The 22578-nt window shown below is 55.3% G+C and overlaps 9 protein-coding genes across 9 annotated transcripts; 3 read left to right on the forward strand and 6 right to left on the reverse strand.

Moving 5' to 3' along the window:
• Window positions 1-2094: 2094 nt before the first annotated feature.
• On the forward strand, window positions 2095-3442 carry BZA05DRAFT_7102 (uncharacterized protein). Its single transcript, XM_051488579.1, has 3 exons — window positions 2095-2612; window positions 2669-3299; window positions 3351-3442. The coding sequence occupies exons 1-3, from the start codon at window positions 2218-2220 to the stop codon at window positions 3381-3383; spliced, it is 1059 nt and encodes a 352-aa protein (XP_051344151.1). The 5' UTR covers window positions 2095-2217; the 3' UTR covers window positions 3384-3442.
• A 441-nt stretch (window positions 3443-3883) lies between these two features.
• BZA05DRAFT_381618 (uncharacterized protein) lies at window positions 3884-5191 on the reverse strand. Its single transcript, XM_051482027.1, has 4 exons — window positions 4697-5191; window positions 4444-4628; window positions 4268-4385; window positions 3884-4205 (listed from the first exon to the last, which is right to left on the reverse strand). The coding sequence occupies exons 1-4, from the start codon at window positions 5021-5023 to the stop codon at window positions 3969-3971; spliced, it is 867 nt and encodes a 288-aa protein (XP_051344152.1). The 5' UTR covers window positions 5024-5191; the 3' UTR covers window positions 3884-3968.
• Window positions 5192-6031: 840 nt separating this feature from the next.
• BZA05DRAFT_450343 (uncharacterized protein) lies at window positions 6032-9514 on the reverse strand (the record flags this gene model as incomplete). The annotated part of the gene is made up of 3 exons (XM_051487409.1): window positions 6032-7021; window positions 7071-8971; window positions 9190-9514. 3 exons carry the CDS (start codon window positions 9512-9514, stop codon window positions 6353-6355), a joined length of 2895 nt encoding a protein of 964 aa, XP_051344153.1. The 3' UTR covers window positions 6032-6352.
• A 1732-nt stretch (window positions 9515-11246) lies between these two features.
• BZA05DRAFT_414341 (uncharacterized protein) lies at window positions 11247-12419 on the reverse strand (the record flags this gene model as incomplete). Its single annotated transcript, XM_051485251.1, has 1 exon — window positions 11247-12419. The coding sequence occupies one exon, from the start codon at window positions 12417-12419 to the stop codon at window positions 11247-11249; it is 1173 nt and encodes a 390-aa protein (XP_051344154.1).
• A 1604-nt stretch (window positions 12420-14023) lies between these two features.
• BZA05DRAFT_381631 (uncharacterized protein) lies at window positions 14024-15632 on the forward strand. The gene is made up of 3 exons (XM_051482028.1): window positions 14024-14201; window positions 14278-14644; window positions 14752-15632. Exons 2-3 carry the CDS (start codon window positions 14350-14352, stop codon window positions 15396-15398), a joined length of 942 nt encoding a protein of 313 aa, XP_051344155.1. The 5' UTR covers window positions 14024-14201; window positions 14278-14349; the 3' UTR covers window positions 15399-15632.
• Window positions 15633-17943, reverse strand: BZA05DRAFT_381634 (uncharacterized protein). The gene is made up of 4 exons (XM_051482029.1): window positions 17412-17943; window positions 17168-17330; window positions 16686-17113; window positions 15633-16623 (listed from the first exon to the last, which is right to left on the reverse strand). Exons 1-4 carry the CDS (start codon window positions 17589-17591, stop codon window positions 15709-15711), a joined length of 1686 nt encoding a protein of 561 aa, XP_051344156.1. The 5' UTR covers window positions 17592-17943; the 3' UTR covers window positions 15633-15708.
• Window positions 17944-18124: 181 nt separating this feature from the next.
• Window positions 18125-19118, forward strand: BZA05DRAFT_7548 (uncharacterized protein). Its single transcript, XM_051488603.1, has 3 exons — window positions 18125-18395; window positions 18466-18653; window positions 18711-19118. The coding sequence occupies exons 1-3, from the start codon at window positions 18245-18247 to the stop codon at window positions 19035-19037; spliced, it is 666 nt and encodes a 221-aa protein (XP_051344157.1). The 5' UTR covers window positions 18125-18244; the 3' UTR covers window positions 19038-19118.
• On the reverse strand, window positions 19039-20814 carry BZA05DRAFT_7282 (uncharacterized protein). Its single transcript, XM_051488581.1, has 6 exons — window positions 20413-20814; window positions 20148-20347; window positions 20002-20087; window positions 19847-19930; window positions 19627-19786; window positions 19039-19561 (listed from the first exon to the last, which is right to left on the reverse strand). The coding sequence occupies exons 1-6, from the start codon at window positions 20440-20442 to the stop codon at window positions 19204-19206; spliced, it is 918 nt and encodes a 305-aa protein (XP_051344158.1). The 5' UTR covers window positions 20443-20814; the 3' UTR covers window positions 19039-19203.
• A 226-nt stretch (window positions 20815-21040) lies between these two features.
• On the reverse strand, window positions 21041-22480 carry BZA05DRAFT_381642 (DASH complex subunit Duo1-domain-containing protein). Its single transcript, XM_051482030.1, has 2 exons — window positions 21876-22480; window positions 21041-21817 (listed from the first exon to the last, which is right to left on the reverse strand). Exons 1-2 carry the CDS (start codon window positions 22047-22049, stop codon window positions 21335-21337), a joined length of 657 nt encoding a protein of 218 aa, XP_051344159.1. The 5' UTR covers window positions 22050-22480; the 3' UTR covers window positions 21041-21334.
• Between the last annotated feature and the right edge of the window lie 98 nt (window positions 22481-22578).

Here is a 22578-nt window from a genome sequence, read left to right on the forward strand (position 1 = left end):
CGGCCCTTCCCCCGCGCCTGGCCCGTGGACGATGATACCGGTATGTATGTAGTGATGGTGGGGTGGCGGCCTAGACTAAACACCCCGATGTATCCAACACGAGTGAGATACGCGATCTGAATGGAACTATTGGCTACGGCGGGTCGCTATAGGTTGGTCTCTCTCCGTATGTGTGTGTGTGTTGGATTTAATGACCTCGACAGGAGGATGAGATGAATCGAATTGGGTGGGATATTTCGTGAGTCCGAGTGATTTTTGATGTCTAACTAACAACCGCTAGGATGTAGATTGAAGCATGGAGCACTGCGACAATATGCTTGCACTTTGACGATCACGGACCGACCAATTCCATGCTTGCACACTGACGATCACGGACCGAAGGATTTCATGCTCGGTAGGCTGGTTTTCCCCCTCTAATTCTTACGTGATCGATCCGAACTCACAATGATCCTGAAGGTCCCTGTTCTTCTGCAACCCGATCCGCCGCAAACCCAGGGATTGACTGACAGTATGACGTTGGTCATGGAGTCCATCACTGAGCGTTTCACAGCGTTACATACACGACTACATACATACAAGCCCCCTCAGAAAACGGAGTTGAGCTCCCGCGTAATGGTACGCTCATCGCCTGGCAACATGGATTTTCTAACCAATTTTGATCGGCCGAAACAACAAACCAACACAAACGCCACCCACCCGCCCCCCTATGTACTATCTAGGGTCTTGATCAACTTTCAAGAGCTCAGCTTCGTTTAGCATGCCCAAAGGGCCAAGGCTACACCACGCACCTCGCCGTGTGCGTGCTGATCTTGCCTAACCAGCCGCAGTGCGGGAATACACTGCATACATTCCTACATCCGCTCCGTCATCTGCGTAATGAACCGTCATTGCCGTGTGCTGCCCAAGTATAGTACATATTTATGTACGTGCAGCTGTCGCCAAGCTGTTGGTTGAGCGGAACGAGGGCTTCCCGGCGTCGCGGTTAAGTAACAGCTCACCCTGCCTTTGTGCATAGAGCTAATAGTTACTTCGAGTACCTGGGTAAATACCTACCAGGAGTACCTTCAATATCAAGTGACATCGGTAACCCACATGAACTCTTCTGTACTGTACTAGGTATGCATTCCTACCTTCTATGCATCAAACCGTAGCTTACTCTACATCTCAACCCAGGCGGCGAGGCCACAAGCTTCAAGCTCGCGTCCAGTTTCCCATCATATCGACGGAGATGCATTATCCTATCGTGCACCTGATCAAACGATATCTAGGAGAATTGATATCGCGCATCAAAGCGCGTTACTAGTACTCGTACCCGTACTCGTAGTACACACGCTCGAGCACGAACACGAACGGAAACGGATATATGGAGGACAATCTTGGGTGGCTCAGTCACTGGGCCACTACGCTGCTGCTGCTTGAGAGCCATGATCTTCTCGCATGGATACATAGGATCTCCGGCCGTCCGATTACCTAGTTATGCATACTGGATTTCCATGCACAGAATTCCAACAACTGGAACTGCGCCCTCCTCCTCCTCTCTGTCCCCTCGCGTACATCTACAGGCGTGAAACGTCTCAAGTGCGATCACAGCCTGTCACTCGCCACACAAATACAAGCGCCAGGGCATAGGGAGTCAGGGAGTCAGGGGAATTTTCCCCAGGTTATGTACGATAACCAGGACCCTGGGTTTCACAACCATACAATTCCTCCCGGATCTTGCGGACACGGGAGTCGATTGAAACTGCTTGACGGCACCCCTCGATACCGGTTTCAACTCTCAACCGCTGTCTTCTTGCATACGGTAACAGTATCGTGATGCTGCTGCGACACGGTACGGCACAACCCCCGCGTCATATGGAGGACTTATCTGACATCTCAAGACGATCTCATGACGATTTCAAGATGTTGAACCCCTCTGCCCCCCCACTCTCTAAAGTCCGTCCTGCCTCTCCCGTTTCCTCTTCCCTCCATATTCTTTTCATTACATCATTTTCCATAGCACAGGTTGCTGGATATTTTTTTTCAACGAGTTTCCTTTTTGTTTCTTGAACTTTTCCACTTGCTTCTACACACTCTAATCACACGAACGGCCGGACCCGACGAATATACGACCAAACCATTCGATAATATCTCCGTGAAGGCAAATCTTGAGATAGGACCTCTATTGTATTGTATAATTTTCCTCGCCGGAAGAGACGAACCAAACGAATTAGCACCATGACATCCACCAACAGCTCAGACCCGTCCAGCGTCATAGCCAACGGCACCGCCCAGCTCGTCCCAAACGTATTCTCGCAGCTGCGGCTCGGCCGAACGTCGGCTATCTCGAATGCAGCGCAGTTCCTCCTCGTGGCGGCGATGGTGTCGTCGATACTCCGGGTGCTATCGCGGCGGAGGGCAAAAGCTCAGTTCAAGCTGGACGATGTGTGTGCTGTTGTCGCGGCCGTGCTCCTGCTCGCGAACACCGTCATCTGTGTCGAGTTCCACTATCTGGGCATGGCCAGCTTCTCGTTCAATGGGGCGTCCACGCCAGAGAGAGAGGCAGAGAGGCAGACGAAGGTCGTCGAGGCGTTCAAGTTGAGCTTTGCGTTTGAAGTGTTGTATCTTCTCAGGTATGTACATGCGCCATACCGTGATAGTAGCGTGCGCATTGCTGATGACCGCGCAGCATATTCCTGGTGAAATTCAGCATGCTCTTCCTCTACTCGCGCTTCGCACACCAAACGAAAGGCATCCTCCTGTACCTGCGGATCACGCAGGGGATCTGTGCGGCTACGTTTATCGTCTGCATCCTCTCGCTCTTCCTCAGCTGCAACCCGATAAGCAACTACTGGAGCGTCACGCCGTCCTCGTACCACTGCATGCACCGCACACTCCTCACCTACGCCTCAGGGATCAGCAATATCGTAACCAACACGCTCGTACTCCTCGTGCCTATCCCGCTACTACTACGGATCACACTCACGCGCTCCCAGAAGATCGGACTATCGATCCTATACTTCTTCGGCGCGTCGGTGATCCTCACCTCGGCGCTGCGGTTCGTCACGCAGCTGCTAAACGTGAGCAATCAGCAGGCGATGGGATGGTCGCAGATGGAGGTTTCTCTGGCACTGCTGCTGGCTAGCGCGCCGATGGCTATCAAGTTGCTTTTCCTCCCGTTGCTTGACGTCGACACAGAACGTGAGGAGATACTGAACGCTAGGAGGGGCGCGCCCTCCGCTGATCTGGATACGCCCACGTTCATGAAGAAGCTGATGGGGGAGCGCGACGCGTTGGAGGGCGGGAGGAGTCCGTGGCTGGTATGTTTTTTTGCCCTTCTCTCTCTTGTAACACGCTAACAGCTGCAAAAGGTCAGGCCTATGTCCCCCGCAATACTGGTCTAAAGGGAGAGGAAAAGCTTATGATTGATATGTCATGATGGAGGTGTGGTAATTCGGGGAGGGACACAAGCAGATACCACCCAGGGAATCCCCTGACCCAGCAAGGTCCGGGTAGATGATCTAGGTAGTAGAAGTAGTTTGCATGTATGAGCGCAAATAGAAGTTCGTGTGCCGATAGGCCCGATACATATAATGGCTGGCAGCTACGTTTAGTAGATATTCGCTCCGGGACGCTTTCCGAGTGAGAGTTCCGTAGAATCTCAGCCCCGTGGACGGGGGTCCTTGAAATATTTGGATACTGGTTCGTAACGCTCTATCTCAAAACCACCGGTGGCTACAGGTGTCATTGCTATTTCCAGCTAGAGCAATTTAGGTCGTGGATTCGTGGACCGAGTGAGCACGCATGATCGTTCCAAGTGCAATGATTCCTTCCAAGCTCTATTAATCCAAGCAGGTTTCTGTTGAGCGGGCACACTCATTCATCTGGAAGCGATAGTTCATGCCACAAAATCAGATTGGTATATATCCGCTATATAAAGTAGATGTCCGCTACATAAGACTCATCGGCCCTCCACTCCAAAACCCCCCTTAAATCCCCGCCCCACCCGTAACCTCCAAACAATGCCCACTGACATAAGCACTTAGCGGACTAGCGAGCATAAGAATACTCATTGCGGCCTCGTTGGCGGTGCCGGCCCTCCGCAGCGGCACCATAGCGAACCCCTCCGCGCCGCGCTGCTGCGCCTTCGGTATGCCGAGCGCGATCTTTTCGCCGCCCACTTCGGCGAAGGCGCCGGATTCCTTCTCTGCTGTGAGGCGGGTGGTCTGGGTGTGTTAGCTGGTGGCTGCTGGTCTGGGGGAAAGGGGTGGGGAGGGGGGGGACGTACTACGCTCCCGAACGCTACGGCATTGCATCGCACCCCGAACGAGGGACCCCACTCCTTCGCGATCGTTTTGGTCAGTCCGAGGATGCCCATTTTCGCGGTGGCGTAGTTCGCCTGGCCGCTGTATTCGCTCGTCAGTCTCCGCTCCTAGCACCTTCGGGCGGCAGAAAGAAACGTACGCATTCCCGTGAATCCCACTGGTAGATGAGACGTTAGTGATACTCCGTGGCTCGCCGTCCTTGACACGGAAATACGGCGCCGCCGCGCGCACAAGCCGGAACGGTGCCTTCGTGTGCAGGTCCATGATCATGTCCCACTGCTTATCGGTCGTTTTGTGGATTACGCCGTCCCATGTGAAGCCGGCCTATGCTCCCCCTCCATCAGCCCCCTTCCCCCTCCCCCCTCCTCCCATCAGAACCCAGAAAAACTCACATTATTAACAATATGATGTATCTTTCCCTCGCCTAACTGCACCGCCGCATTAACCACGGCGTCAATCGTCGCCTGCAACATGATATCGCCGGCCACAGCGACGGCCTTCCCGCCGGCAGCGGTGATCGCTGCCGCGACCTCGCGCGCCTTCGTCTCGTCCAGGTCTGCGACTACCACCCGTGCACCCTCCTTTGCGAACAGCAGTGCCGTCGCTGCCCCGATTCCCTGGCCCGCGCCGGTAATGATTGCGGTTTGGTCGGCCAGAAGGCCAGCAGGGAAGGTTGAGGTAAGGTGCCCCGTCACGAGAGAGAGGCGGTCGGCTGCCATTGTGGGTTTTTTCGTGGTGGAGGTGGGTAGGTATAGGTGGTATATGGGGCGAGCAAGGGGACTGGGAGTGCGAGAGGACGTTTATATATATATACGGGGAGGGGAGGGACACTTTCGCATCCACGGCCAAGACTCAAGGCTATCTACGGCTCCAGAATCTGGGGATGCAGGCTCTCGCGTCTACCGAGCCGAGGCTTAACAACCGTCTCGGTAAATGCTGGTGGTGGTACCGTAGTGGTGCTGCGATCCTTGCTTTCATCAACTCCAGGCTTCGCGGGTCGTCAACTGCTCCTACATATCGCTGCCTACAGAAACTCATGGCCATAATAAGTCCAGTACATCTTGGTTGGCAACAACATACAAACCCCCCTCCCCCCACCAAATCCCTCCCTCCCCAAATCCACCACCTCCACCACCTCCATCCCCACCATCCCGCAACCCCATAAAAAGTAGCCATCATGAAGACATCATCATATCATCGTCGCCCGTTCTCATTCCCATTCCCATCCAGCCCATCCAGCCCATCCAGCCCATCCAGCCCATCCAGCCCGCCTCGCCCACCCCCAAACCTAGGATACAAAGAACCCAAACACCCCAAGAACACTGACCCACGAAAGGAGAGAAGAGAAGAGAAGAGAAGCGATTACACACACGACACATTTCCCACATCGCATTGATTCTCGTCATGAGTTAGGTAGGTTCCCCGTCCGTGTAAAGCAGCCCATAGAAAGTAGAAAGTAAGAAAGCAAGAAAAACAAAAAACACCCCTTTTTTTGGCTTTTGAAAAAAACAAAAAGATATACACCCCGCCCCGCCATCCCGTTAGGAAATCCGAATAGATCCGAATAGAGAGAGAGAAAGAAGAAGAAAAAGATGGAATTCAGAAAACCTAGCACCGAAACCTGCCCTAATTTCAACCGTGAGAAGATGATGAGAACGCAGTAGAAAGGATGCGAATGAAAAAACAACCCACAACCCCACACTGGAACGAACAAAAAATCAACAGAAGACGGGAAGCAACTGGAACGCAAACCGTACAGAGTAAACCAGTAGTAGTAAAGGTGAACGGAACCCAAACCCTAGAACTTGACAACGAAACCCGAGAGAACAAAAGAAATGAAAGCCCCAGTAGCCAAACCGCAACGAGGAAGAAAGAGAAATGAAAAAAGAAACAGGAAAAAAACAAGACCCAAACCCTCACAGCCTCAACACCGCCGACCCTCAGCCCAGACCCATTTCATACGTACATGAGTAACAAAATGAGCATTTCAATGTGATCAAGAGAAAGAAAAAAGTCATCCTACTGGCAAAACTAGACATCCCGTCCATTTAGTGCCCAGAGCTGTACCATCCCGTACCGGAGTTGGCTCCCGCATGTCTAGCACTGCCCTGCGAGTACTGATTAGGGTGAGCTCCGGAGTACATGGAGTAATGGCTCGCGGACTGTCCCTGAGCGTAGCCACTCTGCTGTCCCTGATGCGCGCCGTAGAGTCCGGGGTTCAAGTGAGATCCGTACATGGCAGCCGGGTTCTGACCTCCCTGCTGCGCTCCGAGAGCAACGCCGCCGCTAGTCGCCGATCCGGGACGTCCAGGCTGACCCTGAAGTGAAGGAGTAGACGAAGGGCCCGTAGGAGGCTTGTTTTCGCCAAACTTCATGTCATCGTTTTGCGGCTGGCCAACCTGCTGCTGCTGTCCGACGGACGAACCGCCGAGAGGCTGCTGCTCCTGTGGAAGGCCTCCCCGCGATCCAAGGAAGTTGGGGATACCATTGCCATAACCACCCGCGGTGGAATGTTGGGGCAGCGACTGCTGAGCTGCACTCGTGTTCATCCGGCTATAGTCGGCAATACCGGCCATCGAGTCACGTCCTTGGGTAGGTGACGCGAATCCACCGAGTCCGGCAGGAGACGATGAGTGATCCGGGTACTGCTGGGAAGGCATGAATTGCGGGTAGCCATACATGTTCTTGGCGAAGGAATTGGGCTGCGTGTAGAAATTCTCCACTCATCTTAGCAAAAGATCATAAACGTGAACGGATAAGGCTTACCTGGTGCATGAACTGGTGGTAGTAGGGATGGAATGGCTGCTGCATAGGATATTGTCCCATGCCCTGCTGATGCTGCGAAGTCTGGACAGGGGCAGGACTGGGGGTGGCGTGGCCGCTGCCCTGATCACCCGTTGGAGCTCCGTACCGCGAATTCGGCTGCTGAACCTGGCCGGCGGCAGAGGTTGGCGCCTGAGCCGACGATTCTACAGCTCCACCCAAGCCACTGGACGCCCGTTGCTGCGAGGCACCAGCTTCCTGCTGTGCGTGGGCTTGAGCCTGCATGTAGCTGGAGTTACCGTAGATCCCAAATCCGGGAGGTTGCGACCGATCCGTGTAGTAGTTGTGGTACTGCTGCTCTTGCGCCGATGTGGCCCCAATGCCTAGGTGCGATGGCTGCTGCTGAGGCTGCATGTACTGGGCGTAGTTCTGCTGCTGGGTTTGCGAGTGCTGCGCCTGAGGCTGTGTAGGAGGCTGCTGCTGCTGAGCAGATTGCTGCTGCATGTGTTGAAACGAATCGAAGGACTTAGCCTGGGGCTGCTGCTGCTGTTGCTGCTGCTGCTGTAGCAGCTGCTGTTGCTGTTGCTGTTCGGTATAGCGGTTGTACTGAGCGGCCAGTTGAGGGTGGATCTGAGGTTGAGTCATGCTCTGAGGACCCAGAGGAGGTTGAGGGCTACCCTGAGGGGCAACCTGGGGTTGGCTAGGAAGGCCTGGTGCTTGTCTCGGAGTGGTGATGGCCTCGGCAGCAGGAGCGGAGGGTTGAGGAGCATGTAATTGGGCCGGAGCAGTAGGCAAGGCGGAGGCGACCGGCTGTGCGATCGGGGAAGGCTGCTGCGGAGGCTGCGCGACGGGTTCGAGTGTCTCGACCTCATCTTCATCGTCAAGGTCGCCGTTGAGACCCATGCTGCCGAACTGAAGAGCCGTGCGAGCTACTTCTGCATGGTTTCCGGGCATCACCACACCCTCCTGCTGATCGAGGACACGGCGGAAGGCATGCCTGGGCGTACCCTTGGAAACGGGGTATTTGTTGGAGAGGACGGGAGTGGCAGCCTGCACTTTAGGAGTGGTGATGGTAGGGGTGCTATCGGGTGCAATGGAAGTTGCGACAGTGCTGGCCTGGGTCTCGGTAGGAGGGGGTGGGGCGGTATTTTCAAGCTTCTCGACATTGTCCTCCGTGAGCTCCTGAGGAGGCTCGTGTGACTCTACGGGCAGGGTCTCGGGGACCTCGGGCTCTAGCTCGGCCTTGGGTTCTTCAACGGCAGCTGGTTCTTCGTCGACGGGCGTCTCTGGGACGAGGACTTCGGGTTCTTCAACAGGTTCTTCGATGGGCTCTGTGATGAGCTCTGCGACGGGCTCGGGTTCCTTAGGAGGAGTAGGTGCCTTCTCGGGAGCTGGCTGAGGAGGGGGAGGAGGAGGAGCTGCCTTTTGGAGAGCTGGTTTGGGTGCAGGAGGGGGGACTGCCGGCTTGAGCAGACTGGTCCACAGCTTGACCGCAGGCTTCGGGGCGGCAGCTGGAACCTCGGCGGGAGCTCTCCGTGCATCTTCCTTCTTGTCGTTGCTCGCATCGGTCTGCGTCTGCCAAGCATCGCCGCCCTCGGGGGCAGAGGCAGTAGAATCGCCCCAAACGTTAGGAGCATCCGAGGAGCCCGGAGCCTTGAACTGCTGGCGGGGGGCACCGTTGCTGGGAGGTCCGCCACGTCCACGTCCACGTCCGCCACGGGGTTCGCTTCCGCCACGACCGCGGCCTGGGCGGGAGCCATCATACGAGGCCCTTCCACCACGACCAGGTCGCGAGGAGGGAAACGAGTCGTGCTGGGGCGAGGTAGCTGCTGGCTGTTCTTGGGCCTTGGACCGGGAGCGACCTTGGCCCTTCTTCTTGACTTCACCCCATTGGGCGGTAGAACCTATCGCAGAACAACATGACGATGTTAGATAGATGGTCCATGACGAGTTTGAGATGTAGGAAAGTGTGGGGGAAGCAAGGCTTTGATGGAAGCAAATGGGGATTGAGTCCGTGCAGCTGGGCGTGCAAGCGGGAAACGAAACGCAACGCACTTGGTAGGGTGGTTACCCCGGGGGGAGGGGGGTTAAACGAGACAAAGAGCTTAGAAGGGGACCGTACCCTCGGTGAGCTTATCAGCAGTAATCTGTAGGTCTCCGTTGTTTTCCTGCAATTCCCACAGGATATCGTCCGAGGCGAGGTTCGGGAACAACTCCTTCAGGTGCGCAAACTGATCGGGATATTTCCTCTTGAGCGCACCGAATTCGCCTTGATCTTCAATTGACTCGCTGTTGTCGAACGAGTTTCCGTTGAAGGTGTTGGTGTTGCGGGCAGCTCCGCGGAAGGCTCCTCGGGATGTGAATGAGCTTCCGCCGCGGCCTCGAGCCGAACCCCGTCCCCGAGTTGGAGCCGGCGAGGGGCTTGGACGTTGTTGTACTTCGGACATGTGTATCGGGATTATGGTGTATGGGTGTTGCAGTGGGTGGGGAGGGGTGGGTGTGAGTGATGGTGGGGTGGCGGGTTGGTTTAGATGATGGAACGGGGGAAGGAAAAGAAAGAGAAGAAAGAAGACTGGGAGACGGGATGGAGGCGACGACGGATGGCGTAGCGGTAGTAGCGTCGAGATGGGGGGGTGGTGTTGGTGGTGGGAGAGAGAGTTAAGGTTGTGGGTTGCTGTTTAGAAGTGTTGGTTAGGGGTGGGGCGGTATGGAAAAAGCGAGGGTGGGATCTGGGGGGGGCCAAGAACGGAGGAAGGAGAGAGTGAGCAAAGCAAGCACACGAAGACGGAGCGGCGACACGAGAAGAACAACGGCAACAGCGAATGGACAACACAACGCAACGCAACACAGCACAGGACAGGACAACACGTACGAGATGGGGATATCGCGAAGAGAAGCAAAGAAAGGAAGAAAGCCGGGTAGCTGATGTCGACTTGTCTGGTTGGATTGAGGCCAGATCAAAGGATCACGAGAATGAGGACGATCACCGAATAGCACTACGTACCGGTATTTGCCCAGGCATGTACACAACCACCATAGTTATTTACTTACGTGCGCCACTCCAGTGCCCAGAGGTCTAAGCAGCGTTGCCTATGGGCTGCTGGATGCTCACTTGACAAGCGACGAAACCTCAAACATCCGTTTACGTGCAGAGGAGGCCGTGATCTCCCTGGCGATGCATGAACTCGGCCAATATATGCCCCTGTGCAAGCTGCCTGGACTACATGACCTGAGGTGGTACTCGATACCCACAGCAGCAGCAAGCACTTTATCTCCCGGCAAGAGCAAAGCACGGTAGGCTCTCCGCATGCCAGTTGGAGCAATGTATGGAGTGTACATGCCCACTCTAATAAAGCCAATCGAAACAGGCGTGAATCCCATGGCCATAGAGTGCCGTAGTTACTTGATTACTGGGTAGATGCTCTATAGACCCGCACACTCACGGAGATTCGCCTCCCCCACAGTTCCCAAGACCAAGAGTCTACTTCTACTATATACTTCGGTATGTATCATTGTATCCACCACTGCCCGCCCCATGCCCGCCACCTCGGGTAACGTAACACTCTCAGATCAACAAGGAAGAAAAAAAACAACAGTGGTCAGTCAGTCAGTCAGTCCGGGTCGGTGGATGGGGGATGTGTTGTTCGTCTGGCCTGCTGCATGATATAGCCACCGCGCTCCCAGCGCCAGTGCCAGCAAAAGAACAGCTGTCATGACTGTCCAGTGAGAAAAGAGGCCCAGCTACGTTGTGACTGTGGGCACGGCCAACGAGAGCAAGGGAAACATATCATGATCATCTGCACGCCCGTCACGAGATCTGGTCTGATCGGCTTACGCGCCCAGCCATTCACTGGCATGTACCTACTCATCACATGATTGTCGGATAACGCCTCTCCAAAGCGGCGAGAAGCTACTAGCACTCACATACCTAGCGGACAAAGAAACATCGCCATGTCGTGAACATCGTCGGTAGCACAGAAGAGATGTTGGGTTATCCGCACTCCGGAGACAGAAAGGAAATGCACAAGTACATGGAGGGCCCAAGTAGGCGGGTTAAGTAAGTGAGAAGTACTCGAGTAGACACAGAATCGATACATAGCAGAAGGAAACGCCACGAACGCCACGAAAAGAAGAACCCCAGAACAAAAGTGAAAAGCCCAATTCCGACAGCCTTACGGGCTACACCAGTCCATCCGCCGCCACTTGTTCCTCTCGTTGGATGGCTTCCTTAAACATCTCGCGGAAGACATCGAGATGTTCGGCAACCTCTCCTCTCGGCAGTAGACCATCAACATCCTCAGTCTGCTGATGATGCTGTTGCGACTGCACACCCAGCTGCTCGCGAAACCTCTTCGAAACCATCTTGGCAACCGCCTGGGCATCCTTCAGATTCTCCTGAGCGAGACACTTCTGCGCTAGCTCGATGCCCATCTGCGCATACCTCTGCTGGCGCCTCTCGGGGAGCTCGTTCCACCACAGCGCGGGCTTGTAGTCGATCGTAGCAAAGAACCGGAGGCCGGGTTTGACATCGTCGCCGAAGCGCAGGAGTATCATGGCGTGCTCGGCTCTGTTCACCGCCCACTTCTCGGCGGTAGCCAGTAGCCGCTCCAGCAGCGGCTGCGGCAGCCGTCCGGTCTTGCGCGCGTCTCTACACAGCTCCCGCCCGATCGTCCCCAGCTGCTGCGGCATCGTATCCGCCATCGTGTCCACCATCCTATTGTAGAACTCGAAAAACACCTGTGTGGCCCTCTCCAAGCCCAGTTGCTTCTCCACCTGCCTCACCAACTGCCTCGCAATCCCGTCTTTCCCATCCCTCTCCAAAATCCACTTGACGAGCACACCGCCCTTCCCCTCCCTGACCAACGCCATCACGAGCGGATGGCTAAGTGGCACCTCATCGAGGAACTCCCTCGGACTCCTGATGGCGCCCGCCTCCACCAGCCCCCTCAGCACCCTACTCCCACCATCGCCGACCCGGCCCTCGCCCAGATCATTATACCTGGCCAGACAACTCCTAGCCAGCTCCACACTCGCCGTTCCGAGTGCAACATGCTCTTCAAACACCGCGATCGGGTCGACAAGGTACTTCTTAATCCTCTGCTCACGCATCCTCCTTGCAGCATCAGCCGTCGGCGCGAACGGCTGCATCTTTAGCAGGCTGCCCAGGTGCGCGCTCGCGCTCGTGTCCGCGGAAGACGCTGACGTCAGAGACTGCCGGAAGGAGTCTTGGACTGCACGGAGAAGCGTGTGCGACTCCCGTGGCGTCAAGGGCAGGGGCGGGTGCAGCACTGAGGAGATCTTCCGGAGGACGAGGGCGGACGCTGAGATGCGCGGCGCGGAAGTAGGGTTCATGGTGGGCTTGTGTGTGTGCGTATGTGGTTCTCTGGAGGGGTGGAGCGCGAGGGGGGTGTTCGGTGATAGTGATGGCGGGGTGAGGCTCGTAGAGTGGTGTGGTATGGTGTGGTGCTACTAGTAGGTATAGTGCTCTACTGATCATCAGATTGATGTGATAAATCATCACAATCAAGACATCTGGTTTGGGTGGATTCCCTCCTAACAATCAATTGAGTGCTTAGCCCGGATTACCTGGTCTCATCAATCCAGCGCGTCTCCGCAGGACGGCAGATTCTTTAGCGCGACTGACGCTGATGTGCACTCATAGAAACATCGTGTCGACTGAATCCACTTACAGACCTTTTGTCCTATCGTCGGGGTACTCCAACCGTCCAACGAGCGTAAAGAATGTTCGGGGGCTCCTATAAAATCGGGCTACATAAATCGGACAACAATGGCTAGGAGAGAAGGAGTGATTTAAATATCGCTAGCATAATCAGACAAACTCGAGTATAAGGCTTTTGAACAGACTGTCACTCGTATCTACGGCATAGGTCTCTCCAAGTGGAAGGTTGAGAATGAAATGGTGAATTCGGCTTCCGAGGACTTAAACATGAAAGTTAGTCTCTGATTCTCCGGAGCGAGTTTTATGGGTTTTCCCCAATCTACTGTACTCATAGGACTCGAAGTCGTGGGATAGGTGGCTAGGTACATAGCATTGTCAGACTTCGGAGAACTTGGTGGTTAGTCTGCCATGACCCAACTCTGAGCATCCGTTTAGTGAGAATACCACTGGGACTGCGAGCTACCTAGGATAGTATGTAAGATGGAGCGGCGGCCGGCAGTTGGTCCCTCTGGCCAGTCCCAGGGAGCGTATAAAGAGTGCCATCAATAGCATCCTTTGCACGGCTTACGTCAGCCTCCGCACCGTCAAGCCCCCCTCCTGGAGTTTGCCGCTCATCGCTCTGTTTCGCTCGTAGGTACCTAGCTCTGCCTCTGCCCTCGGTGGCATGTTCTTGATGGATTGTCTGCAGACACTCTTACTAGGTCCGTGAACGTGAGCGTGAATGGGACGTTGCGGAACTTTGGTGAGTGAATGTGAGAGTGAATGGGGCGTTGAACGCTTCATATTTCCATACGATGCGCTCGTGGGCTAGGATCTCCACTAGGAATGGGTCCTCGACGGTGATATCGGAGTCGACGCTAATACTGAGGGTTAAATCGAAGGTTTGGTCTATATTTATGTCAGTGAGAGTTAATAGTAAGTTAGGCCACGAACGGTTTGCTTTCGGCGAATCGAAACCTCCGATAGGTATTTGGTCCGAGTGATCGTACATGGAGGGCTTGGAAGGTTTGAACCGTGAAAACAAATGTCAGACTTGTCAATTTCCGAGTGATACCAAACCCAGGAGCGAGGTTTACCGTTTGTCACATTATCGACTTGGAACTCGTCAATTGGCGGCATCGCACAGGAAACCGCGTGGAGGTTTCCCTCGCAGCTAATTGGAGCCCCTGGGCCTCGAGAGTTGACCCTAGGTTGAAACGGGGCATATTGAGTATATGACGTCACAGCTACGACGTACATACTGCCGGTGGAAACTTTGGCATCAACACTGGGCCATGGGGACTCGGATGCAACAATAGGAAGATCCATTGACTTGTAATACCGGTACCAGCATTGGCAATCCAGCCTCCCCATCCCCAGCATTTCCCATTGCCTGCACCACCGTCCAACCGTGTCTGGCCTCCCAGCTCCACCCACACACACAACTGCCAACTTTCCTGTCCTGTCCTCCCTGAGAACGTCCCCCCGTCCCCCCGTCCCCCCAGGAAGCCGCCCAACCACCTCCAACTAACCAGTCCGGGAAGAATACAGATCTCCAGTTTGGATCCCCCATCCCCATCCCCCGTCCCCATCCCCAGACGGTCCCCCGGTGTTGCACGACAGATGCTGCTGCCCAGATGCTGCTGCACAAAGTCTGTTCGTAGTAGTAGTGTGAAGTGGATAAAAGCAGCGTTGGCTGCTCCACTTTCGTGCCATATACTTTCACCTTCCCATACTCCCGCTTGGCAGACGTACCACCACCACCAACACCAACACCAACAACAACAACAACACCACTACTACCACCGTCACACCCAATCACACCGCCCAACAACGAACATATCAACGAACATATCCACAAAAACGAAAACGAAACCAGACACAATGGCCGATAAACAAATCCAAGAAGGTGACACCGGTACTTACCATCCCTCCCCCCTCCTCTCCTCCCCCCTCCCCCCCATCTCCCCCCCCCCTCCGCGCCAATCCACACCCCCTTCTAACCCACAATCCGTCCGTAAATAGTCTCATGGAAATGGGGCGCCGGAAATCCCAGCGGCGTGGTGGCGGAAGTCAAGACATCAGGCCAGCTCGAGATCGAAACTGCGGGCAAGAAGGTGCACAAAAACGCTGACGGGGATAATCCCGCCGTGCATGTGGCCCGCGACGGGAATGATGTCGTTAAGAGGGCAAGTGAGCTTACGAAGGTGAAGGAGAAGGAGAGTGATGGGGATGGGGAGGATGTGGAGATGATGGATGGGGAGAAGGAGGTGGAGGAGAAGGAGGCGGAGGATGGGGGGAAGGAGGTGGGTTGTGAGAAGGAGGTGAGTGGTGAGAAGGAGGTGAGCGGCAAGTCGGCAGGCGAGAAACGAGATCGTGACGATGTCGTGGAGGATGCTGAGGAGGCAGCGGCGGACGGGGAGGAGAAGTCCGTTGCGGCCGAGGAACAGGAGGATGCCGAGAAGGAGACTGGGAAGGAGGTCAAAAAACTGAAGCTTGACTCTGACGAGGAGGAGAAATCGAGTGAGGAGAAAGAGAAGAAAGAAGAGGCTGCTCCGCCGAAAAAGAAGGCTGGAAAGGCGGCCCCAAAGACGAAGAAGTCGGAAGACTCCAAGCCGGCTGTATTCCATGACACCCCCGCGGCGAGGACGAGGTCGAAGGCTACGGCGTAAGGTACGGGTAAGCACTTTGATATTCTATAAATCTCGATGGTTCAAGTGGTTGACACAGACAGGAACATCAGTGAATAGGATGGGATAGCTTTTTGAGATTTTGTTTCTGCAATGCTGCCAACGATCTTTACCGTCTTACCCTGGGGGTAAATGAGTCTATCGGAGCGATGAGAATGAATGTTCGATTCCAGAATGTATTTGTACAGCAAACAGACTGTGGCACCACTCATCTATGTGAATAAACAACCGCCAAGTGCCCATCCAAAATAACAGATCCGTAGAAGAGACGTATACACATAACATGCATCAATCACCACGTCGACTCACTCCGCTCCCTCTGATAAAAGAGCAAGTACACTTCCCTTTGCATTCCCAGGACATCACTCGTCCTCGCCTCCTTAATCTTATCATCGCTGATACGCCACCACCTATCATTCGCCCGTTTCCGCTTCAGCTTCTTCACCGCCGCCTTCGTCCGCCTTTCCGTTTCCGAAGGCGTAGGTGTAACGGATCTCGACAGCTCCGCGCCCAGACCCCCGGTTTGGTAGATCGATGTCGGCGGCGTGGGCTTGCTCCCTGCGTCGAAAGCTAACGACGATCTCGCGGTGCTGTTTGGCGACAGCAGCGTATCGCGGGACATGGGCCGTGATGGTCCGGGACTATCAAGGTGTACAGACGATGTGTTTAATGGAGTGGAAACCAGTGGAGTAGGCGGAAGTGAGGACCCGGGAGTCGGGACCGAGAACGGCGGCCGAGCAACGATCTGCCGTCGGAAGCACTCGTAGTGGCCGCTGTCGTGTCCGCCCTTGTGAGTTACCATGCACAGGAGACGGTAGTTTCTTCGGTCTGTGATGCCGCCCATCTGTAGTGTTTCTTCGAAGGATACTTTTGCGCCGTTTTTACGCGATGCGTAAGTATCATAAATCGAGCGGGAAAGGTGCAGCGCAATGATTTCCGGGTAGTCCTGGATCCGTGTTCGTCTGGCGATGCGGGATTTTGGAGCGTCGGGAAGAACAATGTCTTCCGGAACCGACTCTGGATCGGACTCCAGTGCGTGTTCCAGTCTTGATATCGTAGTCTCGATATCGGCTCTGTTCGGAGATGTCTCTAGCTTCCGAGTCAGTATGGCAATGGCATGCCGAACTTTACACCCCGCGCAGGCGAAGTCGTCGATGTATTCGACCGAGAGAGTGCCCTCAATGCACTCGGTGAGGGAAGCAGAGTTCTGCACAGCGGCCCATCGTTATTATTTCCAGCTCGATTCGATGCATGAGATATGTGACACACCTTCTGAGGGACAGGAAGAGTCAGAACCACAAACGAGGAGACTGTCGGCTTGGGCTTGAAGCCGCATTTCTGACATTCAATCTCGGACACCATTCTCCCCTCAAGCGGCATACCCACAAAATCTGCCTCCTCATTCTTCTGCTCTTCCTCATTCTCCGGCTCCGGGCCATTGATGATCACCATCTCTTCGCCCAACTCCGTAACATCTTCGAGTGAGTACCTGCCCACCACCGCCCTAACCTTCCCCTGGCGCTCAAGCTTCTTCAGCCGATGGTGTTCCTCCGCCAGTGTCTCCGCAACCACCTGCAAAAACTCATGGGCATCCTGCTGCGCCCTGGAGATGCGTCTCATAAACACCTTTTCCAGCGTATTGAGGAACGGGCGATTCGAGATAGTCTTCTTCCTGTATATCGGTCTCTCGTTCAAGCCTGTGAGCCTATTGTCAGCCAGACGCCACTTCCACCAAATGGACATGTGCCTACTATCAAGGATCTCCTTCAACGCCGCCGTCAAAAACGGCTTCCGGTCGATCAACAATTCGTTCTCACAGTTCTCGCCGCGCTGCTGCTTCGCCGCCGTGGTGCGCTGGCTCAGGTACGTCCGTAAATCCTCCAATCCGGCGAGGGCCTGTAGTATCGAGTTTATCTGCCAAACAAACCCCACACTTAGCTCACGAACTTCTCACTCCAGTATTCAACTCCCCACCACAGTTTTCAAGAGACATACAAAACAGTCATTAGCCGGATTCTCGAGCCCGACTACGCCTTTCCGCCGGTTCTTGGAGGACCCCTCCGCCGTCGTGTCGATGAACCATGTGGGGCCGAAAACATAGACGAGCGTGACGGCAGCGAGAGAGGCAGTGGCGGCGTAGGCGAGGGTTGCGTGGTTGCCAGGAGGCGGCGGCATTATGGTGATGTGGGGGTGGGTGGACGGAGGTGCAACTGCCGGCGGTAAGTCCCACTAGCAGCTATTTCTTGCGCCTGGGCTGTGGATGGGAAACTGGAGAGTTGTGATGGAGGGAGTTCAGACACACAGAGCGGGCGGTATAAAAGAGCGGGCGGGCCCCGAGACGATGTAGTTATCTATGGGGAAGCCGGATAGTTCCAGCTCCAGAAGGCTGTTCAGGGTCCTTTCCTTTCTTTCTGTCTGGGGTGATGCTACATCTACGCGTCGAGTGGGGCGTGGAGGGGAAGGAGGGAAGGGGAAGGAGGGACGTACGTAGCCGGGCTGGCGGGAAGAGTTGTTGCGACGTGCATGACATGACATCTAGGGTTTAAAGAAAATCTTCTGGTATGTATGGCCGCGCATCACATCGTCGCGTCCATGGCTGAAGATGTCCATAGAGAGGCAGACAAAGAGGCATACACATACATGCGGCCATATTCATAACAAGAAACCCGATGTTGAAGATTCCGCGAGCTCTCTTCACGCTTGCATTATTAGGTTCTTTTGGCTGATGAATGACCACGCCAAGACCAGTCTATTGAACCTCACCACCATAGATTCCGGCATACTCTTCTCACCACCGCCGAGCAACCTCTCCCGCCGCCGCAGCAGCAATGATGTCCTTCCTCCGAGTCCCGACCTGCAGGACCTGCCTGCAACGTCTCAGCGGCGTCAGCAGCCAGCAAATCCGTACGAAGACCAAAGCCGCCAAGAAAGGAATCACCGTCCGGCTGCTGGAGGACCTCCCCAAAGTCGGGCGGAAAGGTACCACTTTTCCCGCCTTCCCCATCTCCCCAGTCCAGTCCGCTCAAACAGGCGTCGCACGCATACACAGGCTCGATCGTCACCGTCGCCCCCGGAAGGATGAGGAACAACCTCTACCAGCGCGGGTTCGCCGAGTACATGACTGCGGCCGCGCTCAAGAACGTTCCCGAGTCGGAACTGACGCAGCAGCCGGATACGACGTTTATTCCTGTTGCCGAGCCGGAGGTTTTGTCCAAGGTCGAATTGAACCGGCTTAAGGTACTCTCCACTCCGCTCGGTACATGGGAGGAGGACCGAGCATTGACGTGGTGACAGCCGGCCCACACCATCTCTCTGATCGAAACTTTCCTTCCCACAACGCTCCAGTTCTCGCGGCCAACGGTGTCGCCAAACGACACGACCATCCACGGCTCCATCTCAACTGCGGATATCTGTTCCGCAGTGCGTGCGATTGCGGCGGCAAGCGGCGATGAGGCATCGAGAGTCGCCATCACCCCCGATATGATCACGTTCATGGACGAGGAGGAGGGTGTGGATAAGGTCAAGACGCTGGGAGAGCACAAGTTCCAGATTAAGCTCAAGGGCGCGGTGCACCCGGTTGTCAGGGCTGTTGCTATCACCCAGCAGGTCTCACTGGAGTAGGTGTAGATAGAGTGTACATTAGACTGGCTGGTTTGTCCGGATGTCTGATACCTGATGGTAGTTAACGGACTAGAGGAGGAGCACATCTAAAAATTACACACGACATCCACCACCATTGCTAGCCAGCATTGCACAGAAGTGTTGACCAGCAGTACGGATGGATGATTCACTCCTCTTTCCCCTCTCCCGACAAGCCCTTCAGAAACGATTGCACCCTCTCCACAAACCCCTCCATAACCTCCTTCGGCACACCTGCCAGATTGTGTGTAGCACCCTCTACAATGCCACCCTCCAACTTCCCACCGGCTGCCTCCTTGACTGCCCTCCACCGCCCCACAAGCGCCTCCTTATCCACAAACTCGGGGATGTACTGGTCCTTCCCGCCGTACAACACCATGAGCGGCGTGTCGGTCGGTAGCTTCCCGAACGTCTCCTTCAGCGTGGCGTCGTTCAGGTCGGACGAGAAGAAGTCTTCGGCGCCCTGTGGGTTGCCTTCGTCGTCTAGTGGGGCTGCGAGGGAGTACCTTTGTCATCACAGGATCAGCACAGGCTCGTAAAGGTAAGTAAGTGGGCAAGTGGTGTATAGTACCATCGCTCAGCACACACAGGCGTGCCTTCAAATCCTGGCCGCATCTCGGCAGGGATGATCTCCTTCCCGCGCCCATCCTTGATCCACGATTCACTGAAGTTTATCGACGTCAAGTATTCCGTCTTGCTGGCGCCCATGACTATCGCCTCGCGGTCGCTCACTGCATTCGGTCAGTCAGTCCATTGGCACTGGATTGACAACACGAGGAGGGTGGAGGAACCAGATGACTGTAGTATTGCCCCGTCAAGACGTGGTGCCGAGCCGGTGGAGGCGTTGAGGAGGTACTGGAATGTATCCTGCGAGCCTATCACGTAGGTACTCATCCCATCCATCAGCCAATTGCTCTTCCACTGCTCTGGATGGAAACGGGCGGACCAGTAGAGTGCCCCATAAGAACAAGCTTCGACTCGGGATGCGATCCCCTAAAATACTCGACCGCTTTCGCTATCTCCGTCGCATCTCTATATCACAGCCTATCAGTCCTGTTCCATCATATATAGCTGGTATCGGATATAGTATACCTTTTGACACTCCCGGTTCCCCATCCCGTGAATGACGACGAAGTGAGGACTTCGATCACGCCCCATCCGTCGAGAGTTCGGAGGTGCTCGATAAACGGCACGGTGAAGAGGCCGTCGCCCAAGCCGCCGACGAAGAGGAGCTTGTGGCAGGACTTCTTGTCCTCGGATGGGAGGTGCTCGAAGGCCACCAATCCCGGAGCCTGTAGATTTATATCACCATCAGCACTCACGACTGCGATTGCGATTGCGGGGAGGGATTACGGACGTAGGTATGGAGAACTCCCGGAGAAGTCATTATGCTGGTATGTATTGTACTGCCTTGGTGATGTGGGAGAGGAGAGGAAGCGAAGGATGGATGTCGTGTCGGTCGTGCAGTGAGGGTGGGCGATGTGCGTAATGTAGGTACCTACTGTAAGACCGATACCTAGAATCGATTCAACGCCGCCGCCGCGGATGAGCTGATTTTGCTGCCATGCAAAGCCCCCCGCCTTCAAGGATCGACCGAGAGCAAGGCTTAGCGAAATCATAAACCTCCAACTTCTTTCGTTGGGTCTTCGGTAGCGATAGGCATAACTACGCGAGAAGGCCGTGGGTTTCGTTGTGACAATCTTGATGCAATAATCGAGATATAATCTACTCTTGGCTAGTCTACAGTACTATTCCCCTGGTTGAAATCTGTGAGACGGTAAATTGTCATATTATCTCACTCGCGTATTCGATTTCGACATAGCTAATGGTAGGCAGCCCTACACTACCTGGGGGTCGTGAGCCCGGACGGGCGTAATACGCTATGATTGTGTTTCCCGCGGGTGGATGGCCTCCGTGTTAGTTTCGGCAATTGTGTATCAATTATATTCATCACTCGTGGCTGGCGGCAGATCAAGCGATAAGTGGGGTAACTTTCGATTCTCAAGTGGCATGCTTCGACGCGATGGTTGATTGATTGAGGGTTACTACTATGTTCGGATGGTGAAGGGTTATCGTCGTGGCTTTTACGTCGATCATCCATCCCATCTACTGCGCTGCGGGTAGAAGCGAAAAACAGGCGACTCGGTGCGAGGACAACCTCGCTGGCGCGCAGCAAGTACACAAAACGTCGGCATCAAACCATGTCCGAGCAGGACGTTATCGTGCTGCAAACCGGAACTCCAATCCTTTAACTGTCCCAAAATCTCCAGAACGCCGTTTTAGCTTGCCCCGCCTCGTGCGCCTCTTGTTCCCCTCGCAGTCCCAGTCCCATAGGCTCCTCGTCCGATGCCACCCCTGGTCAACCGCGGAGTTGGGGCACCTCTCGTGGAAGAAGAGCTATTCGACGTGTATGAACCGGTACCCGTCCTCGAGCCCCCCGCAGCACCGCGTCCCGAACTTGTCCCTGTAGCACCCCTCCTCGTCCCGACCCTCCCCGTTGGCTTCTTCTCGGCAGCTAACCGTCTCGCCTCGGTAGCGGCAGCATCTCTCTCCCTGGCAGCAGCCCTCTCCCTCGCCTCCTCCGCGCGCCGCTGCACCTCCCGTTGCTTCGCCTGCGTCTCGGCCTGGATATTCTCCAGTTCCTTGCTCGCGCCTTCCCAATGCCTGGACTGCAGCAGCCGCTGGGTGTGGTCTGTTTGACTCAAGATCTTGATCCAGAGGTTCAAGAGATTGTTCGCATTCTCGACGGTGGAAGACACGGTCTGCGGAGCGCGTGTGGTCAGCCACGTGGGTCACCGGGGGGAGGCCAAAAAGACGAACCTCCATGTTATCTTTCGCCTTCCCCAGCGAAGACAACACTCCCTCGATCACACCGTTGACCTGCTGGACGCCGCGCAGCTCGGCACGTAAAGCGTCGTCTCGCGAGGAGTCGGCTTCGGCGGTCGGCGCGTCGAAGGCCCGTGATCGGTGTAGATGTTCATCCTGGTCTGCCATTGCTGTCGCGCGCGCGGGAGTGTCGATGTCGGTGGCGATGTATTCGGAGTGGTAGCCAAATAAGTAGAGTGCTCTACTTATCGTTATCCGAATGTGGGTTGCGTCTTGCTTGCTGGTGCTGCTGTCTGAAACGGGCTAACTAGAGGCTTGGCGGACGGGCACACATGAATTCGGTCTCCTGGCTTCGGCGCTCTCCACCGCTCTGCTGCCGAGCAGCTCAGACAGTGGTCCATGCGGGTATGCGGGGAGCGCAGCGTGAAGCGGGGGTGCGGAGGCTTGTTGCCTCTCGGGGATTTGCCCTTGTCTCTCCTCATGTAAACCGGCATGCGTTTTGGAAGAGCGCTCTACCGTACTCTATTCGACTCCATGTAACTATCCCCCGTGTTGTTGTTACGATGTCTCCTCATCTTTCTCCTCCCCTTCTGTTCCCGTCTCCTTCCCCGAGCTGCCATGGAACGAAGCAACAAAGCCAAGGCTCGCATAGGGGGTCTGAGCACATGGGGACGGCGTGGAATTCGACCTAAAGCAC

Source organism: Tricharina praecox (genome assembly GCF_024521635.1).
Source record: "Tricharina praecox strain CBS 144465 chromosome Unknown BZA05scaffold_1, whole genome shotgun sequence".
Classification (NCBI taxonomy): domain Eukaryota; kingdom Fungi; phylum Ascomycota; class Pezizomycetes; order Pezizales; family Pyronemataceae; genus Tricharina; species Tricharina praecox.